General features: G+C 41.3%; 1 protein-coding gene across 7 annotated transcripts in view; it reads right to left on the bottom strand.

The window, feature by feature from the left end:
- HECTD4 (HECT domain E3 ubiquitin protein ligase 4) overlaps positions 1–11,179 on the bottom strand; it is a 229,395-nt gene that overhangs the window by 142,815 nt on the left and 75,401 nt on the right. For all 7 annotated transcript variants that reach the window (XM_017847150.1, XM_017847162.1, XM_017847117.1 and 4 more), the window contains exons 6-7: positions 10,724–10,862; positions 8,044–8,214 (exon numbers count right to left, since the gene is read on the bottom strand). In XM_017847150.1, coding sequence (XP_017702639.1) covers positions 8,044–8,214; positions 10,724–10,862 — 310 coding nt within the window. The remainder of the gene's footprint in view (positions 1–8,043; positions 8,215–10,723; positions 10,863–11,179) is intronic.

Genomic DNA, 11,179 nt, shown 5'->3' with positions numbered 1-11,179 from the left:
TAGGTGCAGTGGATGTAGGTGCAGAGGGTATAGGTGCAGTGGATGTAGGTGCAGATGGTGTAGGTACAGTGGATGTAGGTGCAGATGGTGTAGGTGCAGAGGGTATAGGTGCAGTGGATATAGGTGCAGAGGGTGTAGGTGTATGGATGTAGGTGCAAAGGGTACAGGTGCTATAGATGTAGGTGCAGAGGGTGTAAGTGCAGAAGGTGTAGGTGCAGTCAATGTAGATGCAGAGGGTGTAGGTGCAGTGGATGTAGGTGCAGAGGGTATAAGTGCAGCAAGTGGGAAGTGCAGAAGGTGTAGGTGCAGTGGATGTAGGTGCAGAGGGTATAAGTGCAGCAAGTGGAAAGTGCAGAAGGTGTAGGTGCAGTGCATGTAGGTGCAGAGGGTGTAGGTGCAACAGGTGGTAGGTGCAGTGGATGGCAGTACAGAGGGTGTAGGTGCAGTGGGGGCCCAATCATTCAGCACCTCTATAGAAGTAATGGAATGGGATACATTTTGAAGATAGAGCAGACAGTATTTGCTGACTAGATATGGAATTTGGCAGGGGTAGGGGAAGAAGGCAGAGTCCAGAGTGACACCAAAGGTCTCTGGTGAGCACTGGAAAGACACATGCCATTATCTGAAATGGGAAAGATTTTGGAAGGAGCAAATCTGAACTAACCTCAGGAGTTTAACTGGGGGCATATTTAGCTTGAGGTGACCATAAGATTTCCAACTGGAGAAGTCTAATATTCTGTGCACATGCAAGCAAACAGCCACATCAATATGCACCTAGAGTTTTGGTAGCAGGTTTTGGCTGAGAAGAAAATTTGAGCATCATCAACATATACAGGTGTTTGAGGCCACAAAACAAGAGGAGATCAACTAAGAAGTTAAGACAGTTGACAGAAGCAGACAGAGCAGAGAGAAGAGGTCCTACAGATAAGACTCAGAAGGAACAATCAGCAAGTAGAAGTATCATGGGGTGTCCACAGCCGAGTGAAAACAGTTTCAAGAATGGAGAAGTGATGAACCATGTCAAATAATAGTGGACCACTGAATTCAGCAATGTGGAAGCCACTGTTTGGTGGCATGATGAGGATGCATCAAGAGCGATGGGTTCAAGAGAAAATGGAAGGAGAGGAGGCAATGACAATGAAAATAAACGATTTCAAGAGTTTCACTATAATGGGGAGCCAAAAAAATAGAGTGCCTGGAGGTAGGCAGGAATCAGGAGAGTTGGCTTTGTTTTCTCAAGATGGGATATACTCTAACGTATCTGTATGCTGTGGTGGACAATCCACTGAGAGAGGAAAAGTTGTTAACACAGAAGAAAGACAATTGCAGAAACATTCTGTCCCCTAGCCACTTTTATTACACAGCAGGTAGTGAATACACACAGTGTTCTGAGCCTAGCTTTCTGTACTAAACAATATCTCATGGAAAGTAATCTACTTCACTCTAGGTAGATCTGCCCCGTATTTTTTTTAATTTTTAAAAAATTATATTAATTATTATTATTATTTTTTCTTAAGAGATGAGGTCTCACTATGCTGCATGTTACCCAGGCTGGTCTCAAAATCCCAGACTCAAGCGATCCTCCCACTTCGAGCCTCCCAATGTGCTTGGATTGGCCAGGTGTGGTGAGTTATGCCTGTAATCCCAGCACTTTGGGAGGTTGAGCCAGGTGGATCACCTGGGATCAGGAGTTCAAGACCAGCCTGGACAACACAGTGAAACTCTGTCTCTACTAAAAATACAAAAATAGCCAGTGTGGTGGCAGGTGCCTGTAATCCCAGCTACTCCGGAGGCTGAGGCAGGAGAATCACTTGAACCTGGGAGGTGGAGGTTGCAATGAGCCGAGATAGTGCCACTGCACTCCAGCCTGTGTGACACAGCGAGACTCCATCTCAAAAAAAAAAAAAAAACAAAGTGCTGGGGTTACAGGCATGACAACCGTGCCTGGCTGCTGTATACTTTTAATGGCTACACAGTGTTCTATTCTGTGAAAGCACCATAGGCAGCAAGCCAGATATCTATGTTTAGCTTCCCACGTTAACATTTTAGGAAAGTTGCTAAATTAGTGGCTGGGTGACACTTAAAAAGTTTTTTAATGATGAAAAACTTCAAACATATGCAAAAAAAAGAATAGTACAATGAACCTCCATGTACCCATGATTCGGATTCAACTATTGCCACACCTGTTTAACCTATCCTCCTATTTTTTTTTCTTTTGCTCAACTATTTTAAGGCGTATCCCAGACATCACGCAATTCCATTTCTGAATATTCTGAATACTTCACTAAGCATCTCTAAAAATATGGACATTTTCTTATATATTTCACCATCATACTTAAAAATTAGACTAAGTTCAGATGCAGGGACCTCACATCTGTAATCCCAACACTTTGGGAGACTGAGGCAGGAGCATCCAATGAGCCCAGAGTTCAATACCAGCCTGGACAACATGGAGAAACCTCCCACCACCATCTCTACAAAAAATGCCAAAATTAGCCAGGCATAGTGGCATATGCCTGTAGTCCCAGCTACTTGGGAGGCTGAGGTAGGAGGTTCACTTGAGCCCAGGTGTCTGAGGCTGCAGTGAGCCGAGATCTAGCCACTGCACTCCAGGCTGGGTGACAGAGAGACTCTGTCTCAAAAAACAAACAAACAAACAAACAAACAAACAAACAAACAAAGAAAGTAAACTAAGACTAAGCCCCTTGGTTTCATCTAATATTCCTAATACTTTCATATTCAAATTATCTCCAAAAAGATTTTTTTAATTGGTTTGTTTTATTCAGACTCTGAAAATTATTCAGAAATTGTTCTTTTAATCTAGAGCAGGTTCCCTCCTCCCCAACTTTTTATTTCACGCCACAGGCAGAGATTGTTTTTTAATTGTTCTATTTCCTACAAGGCAGGTATCAGCTTTTGATTATATAACTATATGTCTAAATATATCTGTATGTTGTCTTCATAGCTGATTGACACGTTGCTTGAATATGTACTTCTAGGTTGAAAAATAATTTCTGGCAGGAGGCAGGGGATGCTGAACATTAAAAAGGAAGATCCAAGGCCAGGCACAGTGGCTCACGCCTGTAATTCTAGCACTTTGGGAGGCCAAGGGGGTGGATCACTTGAGGTCAGGAGTTTGAGACCAGGCTGGCCAACATGGTGAAACCCCATCTCTGCTAAAAATACAAAAATTAGCTGGGCATGATGGCCTGTAGTCCCAGCTACTAGGGAGGCTGAAGCTGGAGAATTGCTTCAGCCTGGGAGGCGGAGGTTGCAATGAGCCAAGATCATGCCACTGCACTCCAGCCTGAGTGACAGAAGAAGATTCCATCTCAAAAAAAAAAAGAAAGAAAGAAAGAAAGAAACAAACAAACAAACAAAACAATTTCCCTCAGAATTTTGAAAGTACTGCTCCATTTTGCATCCAGGAATGCTACTGGATAGCCTAGTGCTTTTGAATTGCTCAACATTTGTATATATATATATTTTAAATTTCTGGAAGCTTTAGAATCCTCTTTTATGCTTGGTAATCTGCAATTTCATGATGGTGTGGGCATTTTGCATTCACTGTGTCAGATACCTTTTAATCCAGATGCCAACATCCTTCGGTCTGAAATCTTTCCTGTATTGTTTCTTTTTTTTTTTTTCTTTCTGAGACAGGTTCTCACTCTGTCACTCAGGCTGGAATGCAGTGGTGCAATCACAGCTCACTGCAGTCTTGACCTCCAGGGCTCAAGCAATCCTCCCGCCTCAGCCTCCTGAGTAGCTAAGACTATAGTAGTGTGCCATCATGCCTGCTTAATCTAAAAAAAAAATGTGTAGAGGTGGCATCCCACTATGTTGCTCAGGCTGGTCTTGAACTTCTTGGCCCTACTAGCATTATAGGCATGAACTACTGTACCCAGGCTGTAATTCTTCTTTTTTTTGAGATGGAGTCTCGCCCTGTTGCCCAGGCTGGAGTGCAATGGCACGATCTCAGCTCTGCCTTGGGGGAGCCTCCCAGGTTCAAACTATTCTCCTGCCTCAGTCTCCTAGTAGCTGGGCTTTACAGGTGTCCACCACCATGCCCAGCTAATTTTTGTATTTTTAGTAGGGTCAGGGTTTCACCATGTTGGCCAGGCTGGTCTCAAACTCCTGACCTCGTGATCTGCCCACCTCAGCCTCCCAAAGTGTTGGGATTACAGGTGTGAGCCACCGCACCCAGACCCCTGCCTGTATTATTTCTTGATCATGTCATCCTCTTTATTTTCTGTTCTTTTTGGAACTCCTATTAGCAAGACTTTAGATGGATGGCTCCACACATCTTTTATCTTTTCTTTCATATTTACTGTTCTTTATCTACTTGTCCTTTCTGAAATATTTCTTAACTCTTTTACTAATTTTCAAATTTGGATAATCATAGTTTTAATTTTCTCATTCCCTGCTAATTCCTTTTTGAGGCATCCTGTCCTGTTTTATAATATGAATACAATATCTTCACATATCTCACAGAGCAGATAGTGCTTATGTGAAGTTTTACTCTATTTCTTCAGCTAGCTGGTTTTTTTTTTTTTTAAGGAAAATTTGTATTATTTTAATTTTATGTACAGAAAACTCAACAGTATGCATTTAACCCAGTTTAGGGGCAAGTTCTTTAGCCTTTGCCTTTTCGGGCTTGGCGATGCAAGCCACAGACTTGGGACCCAAGATACTGCCTCCCCAGTGACAGCAGATCTCATTGTATCTGCCGTTGTCATTGGTCCTGATAGCTTCCACCAGCTTAGCCAAAGTACCTTTGTCTTCCAAGTTCACCTGTGTGAAGGCGACAGTGGTGTAGGTCTTCCTGTGGACTAGATGGTCCAGTCTTCCCTTCCCCTTGATAATGCAGTAAGGGACCCCCATTTTACAACACAGGGCAGGCAAGAAGACAACCAGCTCGAAGGAATCCACGTCGTGTGCAATCACCACCAGCTGAGCTTTCTTGTTCTCTACCAAGGTGGCAGGTGGTCTCTTAGTGGGGATATTCCCTTTGCCAGCAGCTCTCTTCTTAGCCCGGGCCAACAGCCTCTGCTTCTTCTCTTGCTTTGTCTCTGGTCTGTACTTGTGGGCCAGCTTAAGCAGCTGAGTAGCTGTTTGGCGGTTCAGGGTCTGGGTGAACTGGTTAATCGCAGGAGGCACTTTCAGCTGCTTATAGAAGATGGCTCTCTGCCGCTGCAACCTGACATAGCAGGCCATTTCACAAAGTAGGTGAGGTCTCTTTTGGGCTGAATGTCCTGTCCAACGCCAAAATTCTTAGGGCTTTTCTCAAACAGGGAATTCACCACTTTCTTGGCCTCCCGCTTCTTCACAACAGCAGGAGGAAGGGGCCAGAGCCACCTTCCTCCCCTTGGCCTTCTTTCCTTTCAGCATCTTGGGCAGCGGGAGGCCATTTAGCTGTTTTTTAACTTTTCTCATTTTAATCTTCATATTAGAAGCTTTCCTCACTTTTCTAGTAATCCTTGGTAGTTTGCTCTTTTGTTTAAATTTAAAACTTTTATTAGGGAAAATTTTCAACGTACACAAAAGAAGAAAGAATAGAATAATGAGTTTCCTATGTGCTGAACCCCTGACTTCAATCATTAGCACTATTTTTTTTAACCCATTTGCCTCCCCTCCACACACATACCTCTCCAAAGTTTGGAATTTTGTTTGTTTGGGTTTTATTTTGTCTGCTCTTTTTTTTTTTTTTTAACAGTTCAGCGCTAATCAGGAATTCTGTGGACTGGGTTGAAGCTTGCTTGCTGGAAGACATCACTTGTGGCTGATTCACCAGAGAGGCAAGTATTTTCCCTTAGATGACCCCAACATCAGTATGAGAGGTCTTTTTCAAACAGGGTCATTCAGTTTCTTCAGAAAATAACTAAGTCTTGGGCCCAGACAGCCAGCATCTGAATGCAAATGTGTGAACAGGAAGGGGGCCTGTCTACCACCTTGTCTCACAATGGCTCTGCACCACATCTGATCTCCCAGTTGCTAAGATGCTCTAAGGTTGGTAGGGTGAGTCATCTCTCTTCCTCTGGGTATTCCCCTAAATGTATACTTGGCTTTCTCCACAAAGAAGTATGAGAAAGGACACTACACTCTCCATCTTATCTTCTAAAGTAGGGGGATAAGAGATACTGCCTAGAGTTCATGAACAAGAAATAAAGGTTTAACTGCAAATTACAAAGATAACTAAAAGACAAACTAAAACAAAGGAAATCAATCTGCTAGGTGGAATCAGAAAAGAAAGAGGGAGGCCAGGTGTGGTGGCTCAGGTCTGTTATCCTAGCACTTTGGGAGGCTGAGGCATGCTGATCACTTGAGCTCAGGAGTTCGAAGCCAGCCCAAGCAACATGGTGAAACCCTGTCTCTACAAAAAAACACAAAAATTAGCTGGGTGTGGTCATGCACACCTAAGTCCCAGCTACTTGGGAGGCTGAGGTGGGAGGATGAGGTGTACCAGAGCACCGTCATCTCAGACAAACACTGCCACTTTAAGTTCCAGCTCCCTCTTTAAAACTCCTGGGCTCAAGAGATCCTTCCATCTCAGCCTCCCAAGCACTGGGATTACAGGCATGAGCCACTGTGCTCAGCCAAGACCTAAATGAAAATTCCTTAAACAGCTGGTAATTTTTTTAAAAACCAATTTTAAAAAAAAAAAAAAAAAAAAGCTTTTCTGACAATTACGAACACATGTTCAATCTCTAGCAGACCAATTCAAAGATTCTCTCTGGCAGGGATATTTTATAAGATAATGGTTAGAGGACACTGTGAGATTCAATAGGAAAAGAACATGCACAGTTAAAGGTTACAAGACTTCTGACTGACAGTCTGCTGTTGGGTTGGATGACTGGTTTCCCAGAACATGTTTTAATCCTGTTAAAATTTATTAGAAAATTGCTTTGGTGTTTTTTTTTTTTTTTTAAAGGAATGCTAATTTCTTCCCAAAAGGAGACTGTAAATTATCTCATGAAAAAAGGTTTTGTCACAGACCTGGCTTGGGGCAATTTGTTCTTTTATAAGTCTCTACAAATACTTACCTAGACCAGCTCTGTCCAATAGAACATTCTTCATGATGGAAATGGTCTATATCTTTGCTGTTCAACGAAGAAGCCACTAGCCATATGGCTACTGAGCACTTGAACTGTGGCTAATACATCTAAGCCACTCCAGTTTTAATTTTATTAAATTTCAAGTGAAATTTAAATAGCAATGTATGGCTAGCGGCCACTGTGCAGGACAGTGTGGATCTAAAGTGCCGTGGCTCCCAGCTGCTCCTTACCCCAAGCCCTTCTCCTCTCTCTGCATTCCAGCCACTCTGGCCCACTTTTTCTTCCTAAAACATGCTGGCTCCTGCCACAGACACTTTGCACGTGTGGTCTCCTCTTCCTGAAATGTTCTTCCCTCACCTGCTCCCCAGCCTCTTCATCTGGTATACGACTACTTTTCCTTCACTAACTAGGATTATCTTGTGCATTTATTTGCTCACTTGTCTATGGTTAATCTTTATGTCTCTCCACCACCATCACCCCAACCCACCCAACTCTGGGGCCTGAATACACATCACATTTGGGCAAGAACCCTGCCCACCCTGTCCATCTCTGTCCTCCCACCACCTAGATAGAACACACTTGGCTCTCAGTGAGCATTTGGCTAATATCTAAAAGGTAAATGACGTGTCACAATGTTGTTATCTCTCTCAGAGACTTCCAATTTCTATCTGTAGACCCATTCTTGCTACTCTAATGTTGTCCCACATTTCCAACAGCCTGTGAGCATTTCTACTTAAATATCCTGCTGTCTACACATTAAATAATGTTATCTCCAGTCACCAGATTAACCTTCAGAAAGTTTGGCTCTACTTACGTCATATGACTCCAAACAAAGAAACCTTCAAAGGCATCTAAGAGAAAAATCAATTTTAAGGAAACACTGAACACACTATACATGCTGCAAGGTTCTTAGGCCCTTTGCACACCAATATAAAAAGAAAGCAAACAGAAATGTTTCTGCAAAGACACAAGCGAGAAAATTCAAACTTACCACAAGTTCAAAAATGTCCATGAAGACAGAATGTCCCTTTGGTGTTTTCTCATTCAGGCTGGCAGGAGACCAGATCCAATAGAAGTAAGTGCCATCTGAAGACAGGTGCACAGTGCTCATGGTGCTGCCAATGGGGAGGTGATTGGCTGGCATTGGCACCACCTGGCACACCTGGGCATGAAAGGGAGGAAATCTCCATTAGAGCCACATATAAATTCTGATTAATCCTATTAGCTTATCATTAACGCCATTATGTCCAAGATGAGAATTCACTAGGCTTTCTGGTCAAAATAAAATGGATATTTATCTCTAAGAATAATATACACAAATTACATGGCAAAAATATAAAGGTTCATACAATGGGCAATAGAATAAATATGAACAGCCATGCAGATGAAAAGGTTCTTGGGATTAATTCAAATTATTTTTTAATAGGAAAAAGTATTTACTAAACACTTTGAATCTGTTATGCATATGTGTTGTATCTAACACTTATTAAAAACAAAGTTTTAGAGAAGCAGCACTTTCTGAAATTTCTTTAGTAAATGAATTTAAGACAATTTTATTTAAAGGACAAGAACTGTGTCTTGTTCACCTCTATATCTCCAGTACCTAATGGAAAGCCTAACTCAAAGTTATTTAATGAATATGGGAAGAAGAAAAAAGAGACAGCAAAAGAAAGCCAAGAGGAAAAGCTGAGAAGAGGGAGAAGGAGAAACAAAGAAAAAAATATAAAGGCCCATGACAGATCCTAACTTAGCACAGAAGGACTAACTGAAATGCATCAAGTCCATCAGGAAGAAAAAACAAACACCAGTTCTGTATATTAAACATGAAGGCACATGTTTCTAATATTAAACATCCTTCTGTTTCAGCATAATGAATAAGCTTTGCATCATTTCACATGAAATGTGTAGCTACATACTAATTTTTACTGCCAAAGATAAGCAATTAAAATGATGGAACATTAGAACCACAAAAACCTGCTGGCTAGGTTTTAAAAAAAAAAAAAAAAATCCAGAAATAGAAGAGCTGAGAAACTCAAAATAAAAATAATTGGAGAAGGTCAGATGCCTTCAGAGAACAGAAGAACAGTGTTCAATTCCCCATTACTTTGGGAGGGGGCACTAGTTTGCCCAAGGCTATCTCTGACCCCTCAAGTGATTTCACATGAACTTTTTTCCAGACCTGTTTTGTCTAGCTCAAAAGTAAAAACTCATTTAGATGATGTAACCATACTTTGAACCTACAGTGCCAGGAAGACTAGAAAGTTGACAGCTACTAATTGGCCTGTGTTATCCCCAAAGTGCTCCATTCCAATGCACATATCTAGTTTGTGACCTACAGCCCTGCTTTCTTGGACAGTGTCAAAGTTTCTGCAACAACACTGAGGAACCCGGAATTACTTCAAATGTAAACCCTGTTCTGAGATTTAACATCTGTTTAACTTCCAGTCTTATAACTTCTATTTCAAATGAGTATGAGACATTCTCATCTGACTGTACTTGTGACAAGAAATTAGGTTAATTGGGCATTTATCTGTTAATTTGTTCATTTTATTCATCCAACAATTATTGAGCACCTATTATTGTGCTCTGGAGATGACAGTAGTGAACAAGACTCAGTCCCTGTTCTCTAGGACAGGCAGTTGAGTGACAAGAAGAAATGTAACATTACACTTAATTTCTAGATATGACTACTCTCTGAGCACTCACTCCACAGATGCCAACTCTAATCATTTAATCCAACTTTGTTTGAAAGGCAGAAAGTTGCAGTGTAAAGAGTTCAAACTCCTGGGCAGAGAACCAAAGGTTCAAGTTCTGGTGCTGCTACTATTGGCTGTACGGCCTTAGGCAAGTTACTTAACCTCTCTGAGCTGTATTCTTTCACTCAACAATAAACATTTACTGAATGCTTACTAGGTGCCTAGACTCAGTTGCCTTATCTGTAAGATAAACCTACATAGTAATGCCTCACAGGTAGGAAGAGGAAGTGTATGTAAATTGCCTAGGCCAGGGCCTAGCACATAGGAGATACTGAGGAATGGTAGTTACCATCATTGTTGTTATTATCAGTCAAATGTCAGGTAGTGTGTTATGTTCTAGGGATATACAGATGAGCAGGACAGCGTCCATATCTAAAGGTATGCATGGTCAGTGAAGTTTGACAGAAAAGCAGGTAACTGCAGTGTAAGATAGCAAGTGCCATGGCAGAGTGCTTACGAGAGCACTAAAGCCAAGCTCTCAATCCCTAGCACACAATGATTTTACTCTACACTCATTTCAAAGCTCCCTTTCCCACAGAGAGGCTGTTTAGAACAAATTGAATAAGGAAATGATGCCTTCCCAAAATAGATCTGGTTCTAAAAAAAAAAAGGAGAAAAAAAAAAAAAAAAACAGCTAGTATTTATACCATCTTTGACTGTCTAGAATTTTTTCTTAATTATAAAAAAAAGTTTGTTGTAGGCTGTAGAAACTTAGAGAATACATTCACTCAGTTCATATGGGAAAAGTCTAAGACATTAAATAAAAAACAGAATGCCCAAACTATAACAATTAAAAGGATGCCACTCTGGGAGGAAAATATATCAAGTGTATTATTATTACTTCTGATGATGTCAGGAACTAACTATTGCCTCTAAAATATATACTTTTTAAAAATGCCTTAGTTTTCTGTTTACCTGGAGGGTGTTCTGGTCAATGACCTGGAAAAGGGAGTGAGGTTTATTATCGAAAGAGACAGGCCGGTGGAGAAGACTGCCACTGCCAAAAGCCACCCATCCTGGTTCCAACTCCTCATTCCGGCAGTACACAAAACCTCTGTGGAAGGAAACGGAGCACAGGCTGAATCACCCGGCTATGTCGGAACCTCACACAAGCTACAACAGACACAAACAACATTTTTGACCTAATTTTAAAAAATGATTAAGTATGTAGAACATCTGAAGGAAAGTGAATGTATTACATCAATTTGAGGACTGCAAAACTATAGCAAATATTGACTTTCCACAATAACTTAGAGGGGAGAAAAAGTTGGGGGAAAAGATCTAAATGTATACAAGGCTCTCAAACTGTAGTTTCTTTTGGGAACAGTTTATAGATCTTATATCCCAACTGAAAATCACTTGCCAATCCAA

This window comes from Rhinopithecus bieti, unplaced genomic scaffold (genome assembly GCF_001698545.2).
Source record: "Rhinopithecus bieti isolate Rb0 unplaced genomic scaffold, ASM169854v2 scaffold_947, whole genome shotgun sequence".
Taxonomy (NCBI): Eukaryota; Metazoa; Chordata; class Mammalia; order Primates; family Cercopithecidae; genus Rhinopithecus; species Rhinopithecus bieti.
The sequence above is the reverse complement of the archived record's forward strand: the minus strand, read 5'-3'. Positions and strand labels throughout refer to the sequence as shown.